Below are 20,233 nucleotides of genomic sequence, written 5' to 3' on the forward strand. Positions count from 1 at the left end.
CTGATGTATGGCTCTGAGGATATCCGAAATAATTTTACTGTTTGAAAATTTTTCTATAAATACAATGATGTTGGAAAAGTCAGGTGTTGGATTAGACAGGTTTCACTGTAGTAGCAGAGACCTTGGCACCTTACAATAAAAGCTATTATAGACAGAGGCATAAAATTTACATTGTTATATAGGTCTCTGTAATTGACCATATGATAAATTCTTACACACATCTTCATATTTGTAAAAATCTCTTTGATTTTTTTTAAACAGCAGTGACAGTTCATTAAGAAAACAAAATGGTATTCATTTAAAAACACACATTTAATATTCTGTAAATAAATAAGTCAACAGTAAATTAAACAACCGGCATGTAGACTTGCCTTCACATCTGTTGTAACCATAGTGACCGGTTTCTTCCTTACTCCCACGCTTTGTCATCACATTCTTCAGCTTAAAGCCTGGTGTTGACAACATTAAAAGTCCTGACATCCTGGTGACGGTTGATACCTTCCACATCTGCTGTGTGGATAATTTTAGAAAGTCCCAGTTAGTGAGGCTAATTTTGTAATTCATCAGGCCTTTTCGAGCTCTGGGATTGAGGAATACCTCTTGTATCTTGAGGAGTGACGGATGATCACTACCATATTGTGGCAGGTCCTTCAGCAGACCTAGGAGTGAGACTTCTTCCAAAATTGTGAAGGTCTGTTTTCCTTGGAGTGAGATATGGTCTCACTAAATCCCTTCAGGCGGGTGAGGGTCCCTCCAAAAGAGTAACTAGTCCTTCAGGCGGGAGAGGGTCCCTCCAAACGAGTAACTAGTCCTTCAGGCGGGAGAGGGTCCCTCCAAAAGAGTAACTAGTCCTTCAGGCGGGAGAGGGTCCCTCCAAAAGAGTAACTAGTCCTTCAGGCGGGAGAGGGTCCCTCCAAAAGAGTAACTAGTCCTTCAGGCGGGAGAGGGTCCCTCCAAAAGAGTAACTAGTCCTTCAGGCGGGAGAGGGTCCCTCCAAAAGAGTAACTAGTCCTTCAGGCGGGTGAGGGTCCCTCCAAAAGTGTAACTAGTCCTTCAGGTGTTAGAGCGTCCCTCCAAAAGAGTAACTAGTCCTTCAGGCGGGAGAGGGTCCCTCCAAAAGAGTAACTAGTCCTTCAGTAGACCTAGGAGAAAGAGACGCTTTCCTAAGTTGTGAAGATCTCTTCAGGTGTCCTAAGGTAGGTGAGGACCTCTCCCAAACCATGACAAGACCTTCGAGGTCCTAGGAGGAGGAGTTGCCTTCCAAAATTGTGTAGACCCCTTCTGGTATCCCAGGAGCGGGAAATGGTCCCTCCAAATTCCTTTCAGATATCCCATGAGTGGGTAATAGTCCTTTCAAAATCCCTTCAGGAGTCTGGGGAGGAAACTTTGTAGTTAAACACCCCCTTCAGCATGTGACAGTGTTGTAGACTCTGGGGGTCAGAGGGCATCGTGTATGGACCTGCATCACCCATGTATACGTGTCTGATCAATGGTCAAGGTCATCTATTTCATATATTGAAAGTGTGTTACCACTGCATCATTTGTCCACCCAATTTATATTTTATATGTACTGTGTAAATTTGAACAAAATCATCCAAGCCGAATTATAACATAACATGCAACATTGTGTATAAACTTTCGTAGTTTTCGGGAATGTTATGTAACCTCAAATATAAATAATATAAATACAATGAAAATATCTTGTTGTATGTATCTTTGTTATATTATTGTTGCATAGGTTAACCACAAAAGTTTGTATCCACGAAATAATTTGAAAGCACTAAACCACAAAAGAAAGTAAACACGGACATTTTATGTTATACAGTACAGAAAGTGTGTTGTCACTGCACCATCCGACAACCCATTTGTTTTACACTTCATCTCTACAGTGGAAACATATAGAGTAAGGATACGGTATACGCAGACACCAGAGTCCACCAGGGGGCAGTTCCACAGGTCCATCAAGGCCGAGGCCAAACTGGGGGCAGGGCGGGGGTGCTGGCTGTATCTGGGGACAGAGGGTGATTCTGAGGGGGCTGTCTGGGGTCACGATATAGAGTCGCATCAGCTGAGCCATGTAGCCCTTGGAACTCCTGGAAAAAAATAAGGCAGTGAAAGGATTAGGAAAACATGATCTCACACATAACAGGAATTTATATATGTTACATTGTAAGAAGATATCTGTTAAGATCCTGGCTGCTTCCTACTGACTCGGCTATGGAGTATGTCACCCTGGTAAGATACTAGCTACTTCCTACCGACTCAGCTAGAGTATGTCACCCTGGTAAGATACTAGCTGCTTCCTACAGACTCGACTAGGGAGTATGTCACCCTGGTAAGATACTAGCTGCTTCCTACCAACTCGGCTAGGGAGTATGTCACCCTGGTAAGATACTAGCTGCTTCCTACCAACTCGGCTAGGGAGTATGTCACCCTGGTAAGATACTAGCTGATTCCTACCGACTCGGCTAGGGAGTATATCACCCTGGTAAGATACTAGCTACTTCCTACTGACTTGGCTAGGGAGTATGTCACCCTGGTAAGATACTAGCTGCTTCCTACTGACTCGGCTAGGGAGTATGTCACCCTGGTAAGATACTAGCTGATTCCTACTGACTCGGCTAGGGAGTATGTCTTCCTGGTAAGATACTAGCCGCTTCCTACTGACTCCGCCAGGGAGTATGTCACCCTGGTAAGATACTAGCTGCTTCCTACTGACTCCGCCAGGGAGTATGTCACCCTGGTAAGATACTAGCTACTTCCTACCGACTCAGCTAGAGAGTATGTCACCCTGGTAAGATACTAGCTGCTTCCTACAGACTCGACTAGGGAGTATGTCACCCTGGTAAGATACTAGCTGCTTCCTACTGACTTGGCTAGGGAGTATGTCAACCTGGTAAGATACTAGCTGCTTCCTACCAACTCGGCTAGGGAGTATGTCACCCTGGTAAGATACTAGCTGCTTCCTTTCGACTTGGCTAGGGAGTATGTCACCCTGGTAAGATACTAGCTGCTTCCTACTGACCCGGCTAGGGAGTATGTCACCCTGGTAAGATACCAGCTGCTTCCTACCAACTCGGCTAGGGAGTATGTCACCCTGGTAAGATACTAGCTGCTTCCTTTCGACTTGGCTAGGGAGTATGTCACCCTGGTAAGATACTAGCTGCTTCCTACTGACTCGGCTAGGGAGTGTAACACCCTGGTAAGATACTAGCTGCTTCCTACTGACCCGGCTAGGGAGTGTAACACCCTGGTAAGATACTAGCTACTTCCTACAGTATCTGTTTGCTAATGACTGTTCTAGGGAGCATGTCACCACAGTAAGTTCCTTTCTTTTTCCTACCAACTAAGTTTGGCAGTATGTTACACTTTTGTTGCAGCTTGGCTTCCTACTATCTGGCCAGAGAGAAGTTCTCTTTGACTCAATCAAAAAAGAAGTAATCCAGTAAGCCAGGGATCTGATGTTCATTCACCAGAGGAGACATAGAAAACAAAATAACCATTGACCATGACTGTAACTTACCTATATTGACCATGGCTGTAACTTACCTATATTGACCATGGCTGTAACTTACCTATATTGACCGTGGCTGTAACTTACCTATATTGACCGTGGCTGTAACTTACCTATATTGACCGTGGCTGTAACTTACCTATATTGACCATGGCTGTAACTTACCTATATTGACCATGGCTGTAACTTACCTATATTGACCGTGGCTGTAACTTACCTATATTGACCGTGGCTGTAACTTACCTATATTGACCATGGCTGTAACTTACCTACAGTGGGGGCAGGAACAGTAGAGTGGCATGTCTAGGTTCACCAGTTTGGTGGCGTTGTCCTGTAACAGGGAAGTATTTGTCAGTAACATCATCCAGGTTATAGACATCAGATTATACTTTGGTAGATGAGCTTACTTTTAACGAAGCTACATACCTTATAAGAATTTAATAGGTTATTGATATGGCACTAGAACACTATCTACAGTACTGTAAACTAATCTATTTTTGGGCATGCAATTGATATTCGCATATTTAACGAGTCGAGTGAATAGATTTTTGCGAAAATATTAATGGCCATGAAATAGTTTTAAACACAGCTACAGTAGGCTTTTTCATGACTTAATCATAAAATTAAGATTGTCGCGAAAAAGCTGTTAGGCATGAAAACATGAAATTAAGTCCCGAAAATAAGTTGGTTAACAGTTTTATACTTGTGTACCCAAATGACCTTGACATTACTTGAACATGTATGACCTTGACAGTGAACAATGTTAATTTCTATATATACTTAACTAACCTTGACAGTACTTGTATTGGAGACCTTGATTATTTTCTCAGGGCCACTACAGAAAAACCGATGACCACGTGGACATTCATATTCATCTCCCAGGAACACACGGACATTCAACTCGCCAACATCTATTAATAGAATAGCTAAATTCAATAACTATGGTTTTATATTCTTACTCGTACCAAAGCCATATTAAATAAGTTTTACAAGGCCATGCCCATGTTAATCAATGATTATTTTGAAGAAAATTTCCAAACTTGAAATTTTCTACAATAGGAAAGCATTATTGGATTCAAGACAAATATCTTAATTTCAAAAAGTTTCTTAAAATTTTGTAACATTTTCCTACGGAAAAATTAAATTAAGGAATTTCCTTAATAAGATAACAAATAACGATAAAACAGGTGCCAGGTTGATGATAAAACTAGCTCTACTAAGGTGGCTGCCATTTGAATCATTAGACATCAATAATATATATATATATACAATATAAAAAGCCCCAGCAAATAGGCAGCCAAATTAAGCGGAATGCACTGTATTACCTTTAGGACTTATTTTCTTCTGTTTGCCCTTCCTTGATGCCATCTCCCCGACAGACGGCCATTTTTCCTTTTCAATTTTAGCAGTGATATCCCAGGGTAGGAGATAATTACTTCCATGCAGGAAACCAGGTAACTCTAAACCTGAAATAGTCATAAAAAGTGAGGTACTGTAACTCTAAAACTGAAATAGTCATAAACAGTGAGGTACTGTAACTCTAAACCTGAAATAGTCATAAATAGTGTGGTACAAAGGTAACTCTAAACCTGAAATAGTCATAAATAGTGTGGTACAAAGGTAACTCTAAACCTGAAATAGTCATAAACAGTGTGGTACAAAGGTAACTCTAAACCTGAAATAGTCATAAACAGTGAGGTACTGTAACTCTAAACCTGAAATAGTCATAAACAGTGTGGTACAAAGGTAACTCTAAACCTGAAATAGTCATAAACAGTGAGGTACTGTAACTCTAAACCTGAAATAGTCATAAACAGTGTGGTACAAAGGTAACTCTAAACCTGAAATAGTCTTAAATAGTGTGGTACAAAGGTAACTCTAAACCTTAAATAGTCATAAATAGTGTGGTATAAAGGTAACTCTAAACTGAAATAGTCATAAACAGTGAGGTACTGTAACTCTAAACCTGAAATAGTCATAAACAGTGTGGTACAAAGGTAACTCTAAACCTGAAATAGCCATAAATAGTTTGGTACAAAGGTAACTCTAAACCTGAAATAGTCATAAATAGTGTGGTACAAAGGTAACTCTAAACCTAAAATAGTCATAAACAGTGTGGTACTGTAACTCTAAACCTAAAATAGTCATAAACAGTGTGGTACTGTAACTCTAAACCTGAAATAGTCATAAACAGTGTGGTAAAGATTTAACTCTAAACCTGAAATAGTCATAAACAGTGTGGTACAAAGGTAACTCTAAACCTGAAATAGCCATAAATAGTGTGGTACAATTTAACTCTAAACCTGAAATAGTCATCAACAGTGTGGTATAAAGGTAACTCTAAACCTGAAATAGCCATAAATAGTTTGGTACAAAGGTAACTCTAAACCTGAAATAGTCATAAATAGTGTGGTACAAAGGTAACTCTAAACCTGAAATAGCCATAAACAGTGTGGTACAAAGGTAACTCTAAACCTGAAATAGTCATAAACAGTGTGGTACAAAGGTAACTCTAAACCTGAAATAGCCATAGAATAGTTTGGTACAAAGGTAACTCTAAACCTGAAATAGCCATAAATAGTGTGGTACTGTAACTCTAAACCTGAAATAGTCATAAACGGTGTGGTACAAAGGTAACTCTAAACCTGAAATAGCCATAGATAGTTTGGTACAAAGGTAACTCTAACCTGAAATAGTCATAAACAGTGTGGTACAAAGGTAACTCTAAACCTGAAATAGTCATAAATAGTGTGGTACAAAGGTAACTCTAAACCTGAAATAGTCATAAACAGTGAGGTATTGTAACTCTAAACCTGAAATAACCATAAATAGTGTGGTACAAAGGTAACTCTAAACCTGAAATAGTCATAAACAGTGTGGTACAAAGGTAACTCTAAACCTGAAATAGCCATAAATAGTGTGGTATAAAGGTAACTCTAAACCTGAAATAGTCATAAACAGTGTGGTACAGATTTAACTCTAAACCTGAAATAATCATTAACAGTGTGGTACAAAGGTAACTCTAAACCTGAAATAGCCATAAACAGTGTGGTACAAAGGTAACTCTAAACCTGAAATAGTCATAAACAGTGTGGTATAAAGGTAACTCTAAACCTGAAATAGTCATAAACAGTGTGGTATAAAGGTAACTCTAAACCTGAAATAGTCATAAATAGTTTGGTACAAAGGTAAGTCTAAAACTGAAATACAATTAAATGTAGTCATAAATAGTGTGGTACTGTAACTCTAAACCTGAAATAGCCATAAACAGTGTGGTACTGTAACTCTAAACCTGAAATAGTCGTGAATAGTTTGGTACAAAGGTAACTCTAAACCTGAAATAGTCATAAACAGTGAGGTACAAAGGTAACTCTAAACCTGAAATAGCCATAAATAGTGTGGTACAAAGGTAACTCTAAACCTGAAATAGTCATAAACAGTGTGGTACTGTAACTCTAAACCTGAAATAGTCATAAACAGTGTGGTACAAAGGTAACTCTAAACCTGAAATAGCCATAGATAGTTTGGTACAAAGGTAACTCTAAACCTGAAATAGCCATGACGGGGGTGGTGGAAAGATAACTTTAACCTGAAATAGTCATAAACAGTGTGGTACTGTAACTCTAAACCTGAAATAGTCGTGAATAGTGTGGTAGAAAGGTAACTCTAAACCTGAAATAGTCATAAACAGTGTGGTACAAAAGTAACTCTAACCTCAAATAGTCATAAACAGTGAGGTACTGTAACTCTAACCTGAAATAGTCATAAACAGTGAGGTACAAAGGTAACTCTAAACCTGAAATAGTCATAAACAGTGTGGTACAAAGGTAACTCTAACCTCAAATAGTCATAAACAGTGAGGTACTGTAACTCTAAACCTGAAATAGTCATAAACAGTGTGGTACAAAGGTAACTCTAAATCTGAAATAGCCATAAACGGTGTGGTACAAAGGTAACTCTAAACCTGAAATAGTCATAAACAGTGTGGTACTGTAACTCTAAACCTGAAATAGTCATAAACAGTGTGGTACAAAGGTAACTCTAAACCTGAAATAGCCATAAACAGTGTGGTACAAAGGTAACTCTAAACCTGAAATAGTCATAAACAGTGTGGTACTGTAACTCTAAACCTGAAATAGTCATAAACAGTGTGGTACAAAGGTAACTCTAAACCTGAAATAGTCATAAACAGTGTGGTACTGTAACTCTAAACCTGAAATAGTCATAAACAGTGTGGTACTGTAACTCTAAACCTGAAATAGTCATAAACAGCGTGGTACAAAGGTAACTCTAAACCTGAAATAGTCATAAACAGTGTGGTAGAAGTCAGATTTATTGGAGAGTGTTGTTGACATGTTTCAGCTGTAGGGTAGCTGTCATTAGAACAAAGCTTGGGGTCAGACCCGCTAACTCTGACCCTGTCATAACCATAGATTACATCATACAAACAGCACAACAAACATCACTTAAGACAGACAGACATCCACTCTCACCTAATGTGTGGGAGTACAGAGTGCTCTTGCCAAGACAGGTCAGCGCCCAGGAGGGGAACTTTGGAAGCAGGCCGAGAGGTGACTCGGAGTGAAGCATCCCAGGCAGGTATTCTGTTGTAGAGTGTTGTCGCAGGGCCATCAGTTCTGAAACACCCAACATATCATAATTACATGGTGTTGTAGTGTACTGCAGGTGTGGTACTGTGATCAATGTGACATGCCAGTTTCACCAATATTTCTTAACTTAATTTTAATTTTCCAATGAAATGCAAGACAATTTAAGAAACATTCCATACTCAGGTTTCTTTTTACTTAAATCCATTCATGTTTTTCTATGAATTTTTTTTATGTCCCTACAGATGTTTATACAGGTGTAGGGATAGCAAAACGGCCATCAGTTTGAACATTGTGATACACTTACATCCCTATTGATGTTGATGCAGGTGTACGAATAGCAAAAAAGGCAGTCAGTTTGAATATTGCATAATAACAGCATGTCATACTTAATCTCAGATTTATGATAGCTTGACTGAGACAAGGTCATCTTTGTAAATGGGCCTGAGATGTATTTCAGAGTGCGCATCTGGTCAAACCAAATTCAAATTCAATGACAGTTTATGACCCTTTAAATTCACTGGATATATTTCGTATTTTACAGAACTCTGACACGGAAACTGACTCATCTTTTGAGCTCATTAATCAGGGACTTACCAGACTCCGACATGGTGATGTCCTTCACCTCCTCCACTGTACAGGTTGGTAAATCTGTGACAGGATCTGATGTATGGTCAATGTGTTCACTCCCTAAATCAGCCAGGTCATCCTGTGGAGCTGCAGTTGTCTCCCTTTGTTCCACCTCTTCACTCTGTTGGACCACTGGGGAATCCCCTACCTCCTTCACTACATCAGCTGCTGTTTCTCCAGATTTAGCTGTCTCCTTTTGGTTTCCACTTACAGCCCCTTCCTTGGTTACCTCATCATGGTCACTTGTTCCGGTTCCGCCCTGTTGATGATCAGGTGTTTTACTAATCACTTCCTCCAAGTGGTCACTCGTACCTGTCTCGCACTGCTGATCAGGTGTCTTCGATGGTAAGTCCTCTGTGGTTAAACTGCCTCCATTGGTTCCTTCATGATGACCAAAATAGTCGCTTGCACCAGATTGACCTGGAAGATATGGAGAAACAGTAATGAAATGAAATATTGAACAAGAGATCTGAGAAGGATTTTGGTGTCCACCATTGAAGTACTGGGTATATGTAAGACTGATCTTTTCACTACTTTTCTTATCTTCCCCCTTTTTCATATGAATCATTTTAAAATCAAATAAACCATCTATCAAGAACTTTCACAGAAATATTGAAAAAGTCAAATCTGTTGATAACAAATTTCATGGGATTATGAGAGGAAATTTGTTCTTCCTTCCAAAATTAGTTAGATTGCCAGACTCAGCATGGATTACCTAGACTGAGAGCCAGACTCAGATTGGATGACCTAGACTGAGAGCCAGACTCAGGTTGGATTACCTAGACTGAGAGTCAGACTCAGGATGGATTACCCTAGACTGAGAGTCAGACTCAGCATGGATTACCTAGACTGAGAGCCAGACTCAGGTTGGGTTACCAAGACTGAGATTCATACTCATATTAGATTACCTAGACTGAGAGTCAGACTCAGGATAGAATACCTAGACTAAGAGTCAGACTCAGGTTGGATTACCTAGACTGAGAGTCAGACTCAGGATGGATTACCTAGACTGAGAGCCAGACTCAGGATAGAATACCTAGATTAAGAGTCAGACTCAGGATGGATTACTTAGACTGAGAGCCAGTCTGAGGTTGGATTATCTAGACTGAGAGCCAGACTCAGGATGGATTACCTAGACTGAGAGCCAGACTCAGGATAGAATACCTAGATTAAGAGTCAGACTCAGGATGGATTACTTAGACTGAGAGCCAGTCTGAGGTTGGATTATCTAGACTGAGAGCCAGACTCAGGTTGGATTACCTAGACTGAGAGCCAGACTCAGGTTGGATTACCTAGACTGAGAGCCAGACTCAGGTTGGGTTACCTAGACTGAGAGCTAGACTCAGGTTGGATTACCTAGACTGAGAGCCAGACTAGAGCCAGACTCAGATTGGATTACCTAGACTGAGAGCCAGACTCAGGTTGGATTACCTAGACTGAGAGCCAGACTCAGGTTGGATTACCTAGACTGAGAGCCAGACTCAGAATGGATTACCTAGACTGAGAGCAAGACTCAGGTTGGATTACCTAGACTGAGAGCCAGACTCAGGTTGGATTACCTAGACTGAGAGTCAGACTCAGGTTGGATTACCTAGACTGAGAGCCAGACTCAGGTTGGATTACCTAGACTGAGAGCCAGACTCAGGTTGGATTACCTAGACTGAGAGCCAGACTCAGATGGATTACCTAGACTGAGAGCCAGACTCAGGTTGGATTACCTAGACTGAGAGCTAGACTCAGCATGGATTACCTAGACTGAGAGCCAGACTCAGGTTGGATTACCTAGACTGAGAGTCAGACTCAGGTTGGATTACCTAGACTGAGAGTCAGACTCAGGATGGATTACCTAGACTGAGAGCCAGACTCAGGATAGAATACCTAGATTAAGAGTCAGACTCAGGATGGATTACTTAGACTGAGAGCCAGTCTGAGGTTGGATTATCTAGACTGAGAGCCAGACTCAGGTTGGATTACCTAGACTGAGAGCCAGACTCAGGTTGGATTACCTAGACTGAGAGCCAGACTCAGGTTGGGTTACCTAGACTGAGAGCTAGACTCAGGTTGGGTTACCTAGACTGAGAGCCAGACTAGAGCCAGACTCAGGTTGGATTACCTAGACTGAGAGCCAGACTCGGATGGATTACCACGACTGAGAGACAGACTCAGGTTGGATTACCTAGACTGAGAGTCAGACTCAGGTTGGATTACCAAGACTGAGAGCCAGACTCAGGTTGGATTACCTAGACTGAGAGACAGACTCAGGTTGGATTACCTAGACTGAGAGACAGACTCAGGATGGATTACCTAGACTGAGAGCCAGACTCAGGTTGGATTACCTAGACTGAGAGCCAGACTCAGGTTGGATTACCTAGACTGAGAGCCAGACTCAGGTTGGATTACCTAGACTGAGAGACAGACTCAGCATGGATTACATAGACTTAGAGCCAGACTCAGGTTGGATTACCTAGACTGAGAGCCTGACTCAGGATAGAATACCTAGACTGAGAGCCAGACTCAGGTTGGATTACCTAGACTGAGAGCCAGACTCAGGTTGGATTACCTAGACTGAGAGCCAGACTCAGCATGGATTACCTAGACTGAGAGCCAGACTCAGGTTGGTCATTCCGGAGATGATGTCCTGCTTGGCTCCTGTATCCTTGTTGACCGTTTTACTGTCGGGTGTGGTCAGGAGCTGACACGCCCGTACCTCTGTGGTACTTGGCTGAAACACTGGCATCTCAATATGTTGCAGTTCAACACAACACAACTTCTCCAGGGCATCATAAAAGTCAAAGTTTGCTGCCTGAAACATATCAAACATTTCATATTATTCTCAAATCTTGAGTCTATTATCTTTATAATAACAAGGACATTGCAAATGCAAGACCCCAATTTTAACATCCACTCTTGAAAAGTATCTTTATGTTGTAATATCAGTAAGATATTGCAGTTCTTAATATATTCTTAACATTGCATAATGTGTAAACTTTTTCGTCATTTTTTTTTTTATAAGTTTCTAGTACAAAAAGTACTCAGTCTCAACTGAAGCCAGCCAAATATCCTAATTCTATGTCTGTAAATCAGCGAAAGTAATATGCGGAGGTTTAGCAAATTGACTGTGAGCTTGCATATTGGTCCAAGGTCATTTCTATTTCCAAACATTGCGTGCAGCATTTGAAATGTAATGTCTGCCCAAATATCAATGATTTCAGGCGTTTTTTAAAATCGGAAAGAAGTTTGCTAGAGTGATTTTACAAATTTTACTGGTGACCTTGAACATAATTTCAAGGTCATGATTTTTTTTTCTTCAAAAACTCAGTGTCAGCAAGTTATAACAATTTTTTTTTCTCCCCTTCCAAACAAAATTATTTATTAAATAAACCAAAACTAGCATGTCAAATAAATGCTGACACTGCCATACTAATCCAGCAACACCCGATTTAGTTACACAGAATGCAATACTGTGAATTGTATGACATTTTAAATCCATCATTCCGAAACTAAATAAACAGAAATGATGGAAAATCTGCTAAAGAGACAACAGTTGTATCTACTGCCATAAATAAAAAAAAAAAGCTGATACATTGAGGGGCACCCCAGGGGGTCTTTGGGGTATAAGTGGAGAGGGGGGAGCTCGAGGGGGAGGGGGAATTTGGGTAATTACAGACAGGCAGACCCCTATGTGAGAGGATAATGAGGTTGACAACATACCCAGGAATATTTTCTCTGTCTGTATGACTCATCCCTTTACAAACAGATTTTTGTGGTTTTCGAGCTTGTCTGATAAGTACACTACATTCCCAACCTTGATACAACTTTGTCAGATGGAAATGCTGTCTTTATATACAAATAGGAAGGGCTTGGGAGTAAGGGGGGAGGGGATCATGGGGGAAGGGGGAGAACATAGAAGAATTCGGTTAATTAGATAGATTCATTAAAATCAATCGAGATTCCTCAACATGCCTCTATCAGCTAGAATCAAAACAGATGAGTAATATAAATGTCTGGATAAAAAACATTATGATATTTATGAATTTTTTTTTTTTTTCAAATACAAAAACATCTGTAAAATGTTAATAACAGTCATCAACTTATTTCATCTGAATACATGTACATGTAACTTTATTGACCAAAAAACCTCGGAATATTAATTAACAAGATTTTGGCACTTTGTAAGAATTCACTGAAGCATGAGTCATATTTCTGTAACATCATTTCTGTTATCTCTTCTCCTTACTTTTACTCCTGGTTCGTACAGATTAATCTCACATTCTGACCTGCAGTGTGACCTCAACAGTTCCACAAGTGCTATCAATCACCCCGAGAAATACAACCACAGATCCGAGAGGTGTGCCCTCTTAACACAACACTTGTATAAGCATACCATGGCTATAGGGAATAAAAACATCTGCCTTTGAATTTTCACTTTTAAGGAAATTATTTTTTAAAGCTTCTGAATATTAATTAGAAATATGACCTTCTCTGTCATTAGGGTGGTGTGAAATGGACTGGCTTGAGGGTTTTCTTATTCAGCAAAACTTGTGTGTTAACATATACGAAAAAATACATTAACTAAAAAAATACTACAAATATATTTACAGTAAAAATACCAAAAATATGATTACCTGTTTACTGTAAAAATACTACAAATACATTTACTGTAAAAATACGAAAAGTACATTTACTGTAAAAATACTACAAATACATTTACTGTAAAAATATGAAAAATACATTTACTGTAAAAATACTAAAATTACATTTACTGTTAAAATACTAAAATTACATTTACTGTAAAAACATGAAAAATACATTTACTGTAAAAATACTACAAATACATTTACTGTAAAAATACTACAAATATATTTACTGTAAAAATACTACAAATATATTTACTGTAAAAATACTAAAATTACATTTACTGTAAAAACACGAGTAATACATTTACTATAAAATTACCAAAATGACATTTACTTGAAAAATATCAAAAACACATTTACTGCAAAAATACATTTACTGTAAAAACACAAAAAATACATTTACTGTAATGATGTGGAATGGGAGACTGAGATTGACAAAAATCAGGAAAATCATAAAGCAATGACATAATATTTAAAGAAATTTGTATTTGTGTACATATGAATTTTTATTTTTCATGTAAGGTCTCTTTAAGTTTGCTTATTCACTTCAATTATGGACCCTTATAACTTCTTCTCTGTTTTGATTGGCTGTTAAGAATACAAAAAACCATGGTGATACACATATAAATTATGTATGAATTATCTATTTGTACTGCACGACCTGGACTCTTTTTAAGCGAGTCCATAATACAATACAATTCCTTATTGACAAATTTTGGCCCACATGGGGCAACAAAGGCAGGTCCATATGGAAGAAGCTCCTTAATTGTTTGATTATGTATCTGTTGAACAGTGAGTATAATTCAACATTCTGTTCAATCAATTCTAATTTACCCAGTTTAAGAGATTTTACAGTAGACCCAGGTGTTGTCATGTACGTGAGTATTAACACGTCTTGGCTGGAGGCCACTGTTAATGACAAATGGAGATCAGTTTACCCAGCAGACTGGGTTTTCCCCGGACTAGACACAATACATATGTCTGTCTCTCGGTGGTGGTCCTATTAACCATGGAAGTGCTACACACTCACCACTTCAAAGGAACAATTTAATAGCAAACATATTAAATAAAACCGGAAATTACTTCCTGTTGGATAAGGGAGTTACATATTTCACATTCACCAATATCATTTATAGAGGAATAGACAGGCGTCATTTGCTGTGTCATCACTTTCACAGTTATTGCAATCTAATACTTTAACCACATCATGAATTAACCAGTGTTGAGAACAAGTTATTGGGCCTATTTTCAGTTTAAAAATATTTCAAAAAAAAATTGAATTAAAGAAATGTTGATATGTAACATAATCTTTTTAAACCCAACCCTCACGCATAGATATTTTATTGTGGAGTCTGTTCAATTGTTCAGTCATATGATGTAATCAATGTCATTCAATTTTTAAAGTGAAAGCTTATAATTACTTGAAGGCTTAATTTCAAAATTGAACACTATAAAATAGAAAGAGCTGTATGATTATTATTTATTTCCTTATTTTTTTTGTCAAATTATTTCCTTTCTTTTTCAAACTGAAATCTTGATGTCACCATATTAATTTTCATTATGTAATATAATAGTACCGTATTTACTCTCAAATACGCCCTTCTCCCCCAGTGTAAAAGTTTGGGGAGGGTTTATTTGGGAAACACATTTATCACTGTTTTAAAATTGATGGTTCTGCAAAAATGAAAAAGTGTGCTTATTTGTGGGACAGGAGCTTACTTGCCAATAAAGACAACATTTTTAAGAAATATAGAATTCTTATGTTTTCTCCCTATCTATAGCCAGAGTTTCCTCTGACCCCTACACCAAACATGAGATGGAAGGCCAGATGTCTTCCGACATAAAATTGACATCATCATATATTTGACAAACATCTAATATCTGGTGTATAGACAGAGCTAGAAACTGGAAATCACTTCTGAACAACTCTTCCCATAATCAATATAAATCAATTACATAAAGCATTGTGGGTAAATATCTCCAACCAGGGGGCATGGAAGCTCAGGTAAAAATACAAGGTGTGTGGTTTGACTCATGTTGGTTTGTGTTTCTTTGGAAGTTGAGAAACAGACTGGTCTTTACTATTGCAAGACACTTTACCATAATTGCTCTGGATGGCATGCAGCCAGCACCTGTATGTTGTTCAGTGAGGTTGTCACCAACTACTACTAAGAGACTCCGCATCAAAATGACCCTGGCTGTTCACAGGCGATAATCCCAGCAAACAAACAAACACAGGCGATAATCCCAGCAAACAAACAAACAAACAAACTGACCTAGTGTTAAATCGTTATACAGATTTGGAGTCGGATCAATCTAAATTACATATTATGTATCAGAAAGCGAAAGGAAACCCTGGTACAAAGAAAACCTGTAGGTTGAGCCTCATATCTATAAGTCTCTGGCAGTTGTTTAAACAAGTAATTAACAATAATTATTCCTTTGTCTTACGAATTCGACAAAAAACTGTTTTATCCTAAACAATATTTTAACTATAACACAATAAAATTTTCAACAACAACCCTTCTTCTCTGTCTAAATCTCCTATCTCAATAAAGATCAACTTTCGCATTTTACACTAACGAAAGAACTGCTCTATTAATTAAAACAAATGTTGAATTTTTAACATTTGGTCAGGACCATCTCAGGATTATTCCTCGCAAGTTTCAACTAAATCCTACTGATGGAACTGGAGGAGTTTTTAAAAATATAATTTTCAAAATGACAGCCAACGCAGTCATCTTGGATTTCAAAACGACCTGAAAAATAAGTTTTGACATGGCTCAAAAACAACAAAGCTTTGTTAGCTTCCTTTCTTTTACAGTAGACCCCAACAATTCTTCAATGGCACCAGAGGAACTGGATTATAAGTTTTGAAATGTGTTTTTCAAGATGATGCATTAAATACATCAGGGCAAAACATGCATTAAATATATCAAAGTTATTTAGAACAGAATTATAATAAAATCATATCAAAGCTTAGAAAGCTGTATAGAAATGCTCATTTAACAGTAATAAAGCCTTCCCAGTCAGTGAGCTGAACATTTCCCAATATAAAACCTTGATTTATGTACCACCTTCGCTGAAATAAGTGCCCAGGGCACTTAAAAAATGGTTAAAGAGGGAGTGCTTATTAACTTAACTAAGTCTATGATACAGACAAAAAGTCTAAAACGTCTGTCAAAAAAAAGTTTGATGCTTTGTGACGAGATCTTTAAGAGATACCATGAGTCTAGCTTTGATCACCAAACTTAAGTCTGTACTTATAAAATGTACAGTAAAGAATATGACTTGTTTTATTTCAAAGTTGTTTCACTATTAGGAGGGGCATTTATATAATTTCAATCTCTGCTGGAAAAGGGAGGGGTGCTTATAGTGGGAGAGGTGCTAATTATGGCCACTACGGTAAAATTATTATAACTGTTTGAGTTTTTTTATATGAGCAAAATGCCATGATTGTCATTTTCAAACTTGACTGACAAATTTGACTGGCTTTCCAATTCTGGCATCAGCTGACTGAAAATTTCTGAGGAACAACCTAATGTCTACATGCTTACTACATATATGTTTTATATTATTCATCATTAGGGAAGACAAATTAAAATGATAGTGATTTATTTAGGTTCAATAATTAACTGGGGATGTCATTACTTCTGATAGTGCCCAAACTGCACCTTCATACAGATATTTGTGGCATGATTATAAGCTACATCATTATCCTACTTCAATATTTTTTTTATACATATATTTGCCCAACTTCAGTACCAGCCGTACAAGGGGAGATAACTGCAGCAATACTTAATGAATGTTTTTTTAAGATTTAAAAATTTGATTTTTGTCAGTATATTTTTAATACAATTGAACTTTTTTAGAAACAATTTATCTTGATCAAATCTATGAAATTAAAAATAGATATTCAATATATGAAGTTTCCTATTTCCATATCTGATTGTGCCTATGAAAAATGTTGTTTCTTGTTTCTTTCCAACAAATGTCTCGTCTAATTCCATCATATATTACACTTTTTGACAGCATGAATAATTTAAAGGTTCTAAGTCTGTGTCCTTAACTTGGCACTATTTACAAACCAGATTCAGGTATAACCTTACTAAAATGAACAAACATCTGGGTATTCCTTGACGCAGGTCTCCATGAACAAAATTACTTTGGACACATACACTGGTACACATTGTCAAATATATACGAAACTTTTTTTGAAAATGTTCACCTTCAAATGAGAAAGAATAAATAATCAGTATTTTTTGTCTGTTTTTGTCTAAAGTGAGTTAGTCAATCATAGGTGCAGTCATTTCTATGTATTAATCCAGATAGTCGATATACCTCCTAAATGAGTTGATCTAAATCTTTCTGGGTTTGAAACAAACAAGAATTACTCATAATTAAATGTGTTGCCTCTCCTGCTTTGTCAGTATATCTAAGTTTAATCAAACATAAAAAAAATTCAATAAATTTCTGTGGTTTTTTTTCAAATAATACTACAGACATCTGGAAATAATGATGGATTGCAAAACAAATAAATTTCACAACATTATTTCAGAACTGCAGTGAAGATCCAGACACATTATATAAATACTTAAAATTAAGGAGGTCACAGGCACCACTGTAACAAGAGATGGGAAATACTAAAACCAGCCTTGGACGAAGCAGAGATTTCAAAAATGAAGGGAAATGCCATAAAACCAGACCAGGATGCTGCCAAAGACCTCAAAAATGAGGGGCAATACTATACAACCAGAATGGGACGTGAATCTTAGACCTCAAAAATGAGGGGAAATACTACAACCAGACTTCGACACAAACCCGAGACCTCAAAACCCTACAGATGCTCTATCCAACTAATTTAACTGGCTGATAGCGATCAGTACAGTCAGGTTCCACAACACAAATAATTAAGCTGAAGAAAAGATCTCTCTGGCCCAGCAGTATATTACAGCTAGTATTTACCAGGGTTACATATTTCCCCTCCAGGAAGAACACATCTCAATTTTTCCAGGGGTTAAAAAGATGCTTTCACAAGTCCCGAATCCCTACATAGGTACCATTGTAAACAAGAACATGATAAATATACATGTATATAAATGCCTCCGCTAGGGATTAAACCCAGACCTCTGGCTTGATAGCCTTCTGCTCAACCGATCGAGCTAAAGAGAAGGTCTCTCTCGCCGAGCGGTATATTGCAGCTAGTTTTACCAGGGTTAAATCAGCATCAATCAAGATTTTTTTTCTCTCAAACCAAAATGATAAAAGTCAAATGTCCAAATACAAAATGACTGATGTTGACCATCCATGGAATGCAAAAAGCCCTAGAGTGAGCATATTCCAAATGTGTTATGAATCATCTTTACATATTAATTTCTTACAAAACAGATTAAACTGCGGCGACACATACAATTCTAAACAGACTCTGACAGTCATTCTAGTGTATCTGATCAAGATAAAATTGTTGCATTTTCAACTAGGAGCCATCATACTGAATTTGACCCTAAGGTCTCAGAAATATCAATTTCGATGATTTTGAAAATAGTGGTGATAGATACAAGTTTTGAAATTCTGAATATCCCTTGCTGGAAATCCTGGAATAAAGCTGACACAACAAGAACATATAACGTTAACCTCTTACTAAAGTTTCAATAAGATCCCTTGAGTAGTTCTTGAGAAGTAGAAGTTGTCGAAATTTTAAATAGCCCCTAATGACAATCTCATAGTATGGCATGCACATTTAGAACACTTATGAAGCGTACCATAAGATCATTTCAATGGTTCTTATGAAATAGGTCAAAATTTGAAACATCCTCTAGTGGCCTTCTTTAAAAGCCAATCAAGCTCAATATGTGCCATGCATGGCTATGATCAATACTGAATATGCCCCCTTAAAGATCCTTCCACCTGTTCTTGGGAAATAATGTGATTGGCAATAAAACAAGAGGCCCATGGGCCTTAACGGTCATCTGACAAACACTTACCCGGTACACTTACAGCAGGGACACACACCCCAATCCAGCATTATTACCATAAATTATTTATCGCAGCCAGTTATGTTTTAGATCAAATTTGGTTTTTATCCATTTAGCTTGTCCAGGAAGAGCAGCATCATAAAGCAAAATTTTAGCCAAGTTCCCATTTTTGGGGCATGCCCCTCTGTCCCAATGGGTCAGACAAGACTCATTTATATCAATTAGGATTGCCTTTCCCCAATGATGTTTCATACTAAATATGGTTGTAATCAATTAAGGCATTAAGGAGGAATTGCATTTTTAAGAAATGTTTAACCCAAGCACTCCTTTTGCCCCATCTTTTTTTCCCCAGGTGTCAAACCTGTCTCATTAAAAAATATGATTGTCATCACCTAATATGTTTCACATCAAATTTGGTTGTAATGCACCAAAAGGTTAGGGAGGATTAGGATTTAACAGCAAATATTCACCAAAGTTCCCATTTTGGGGCCCTGCCCCTCACGCCCCAGGGGTCACACTAGCCTCGTTTATATAAAATATGACCATCCTTCCCAAAGGATGTTTCACACCATATTTCGTATTAATCCACCCAAGGGTTAGAGAGAAGTAGATTTATAGCAAAAATTCACCAAAGTTCCCCTTTTGGGGCCCCGCCCCTCTGGCCCTAGGGGTCAAACCAGCCTCATTTATATAAAATATGATTGTCCTCCTCCAATGATGTTTCACACCAAATTTGGTAATAATTCACTATGGGTGTTAGGAGGAATAGGATTTTATAGCAAAATTTCATCAAAGTTCCCCTTTTGGGGCCCCGCCCCTCTGGCCCCAGGGGCCACACCAGCCTCATTTATATAAAATATGACCACCCTC

The 20,233-nt window shown here is 38.0% G+C and overlaps 1 protein-coding gene across 1 annotated transcript in view; it reads right to left on the bottom strand.

The window, feature by feature from the left end:
• Nucleotides 1-293: 293 nt before the first annotated feature.
• The window catches only part of LOC117345349 (protein smg8-like), a 41,420-nt gene continuing 21,480 nt past the window's right edge, over nt 294-20,233 (bottom strand). Inside the window, exons 15-22 of the mRNA XM_033908418.1 lie at nt 11,344-11,554; nt 8,719-9,171; nt 8,008-8,151; nt 4,840-4,980; nt 4,304-4,425; nt 3,784-3,845; nt 1,914-2,093; nt 294-1,482 (exon numbers count right to left, since the gene is read on the bottom strand). Coding sequence (XP_033764309.1) covers nt 1,365-1,482; nt 1,914-2,093; nt 3,784-3,845; nt 4,304-4,425; nt 4,840-4,980; nt 8,008-8,151; nt 8,719-9,171; nt 11,344-11,554 — 1,431 coding nt within the window. The 3' untranslated portion in view covers nt 294-1,364. The remainder of the gene's footprint in view (nt 1,483-1,913; nt 2,094-3,783; nt 3,846-4,303; nt 4,426-4,839; nt 4,981-8,007; nt 8,152-8,718; nt 9,172-11,343; nt 11,555-20,233) is intronic.

The sequence above is a fragment of the Pecten maximus genome, chromosome 16, assembly GCF_902652985.1.
Source record: "Pecten maximus chromosome 16, xPecMax1.1, whole genome shotgun sequence".
Taxonomy (NCBI): domain Eukaryota; kingdom Metazoa; phylum Mollusca; class Bivalvia; order Pectinida; family Pectinidae; genus Pecten; species Pecten maximus.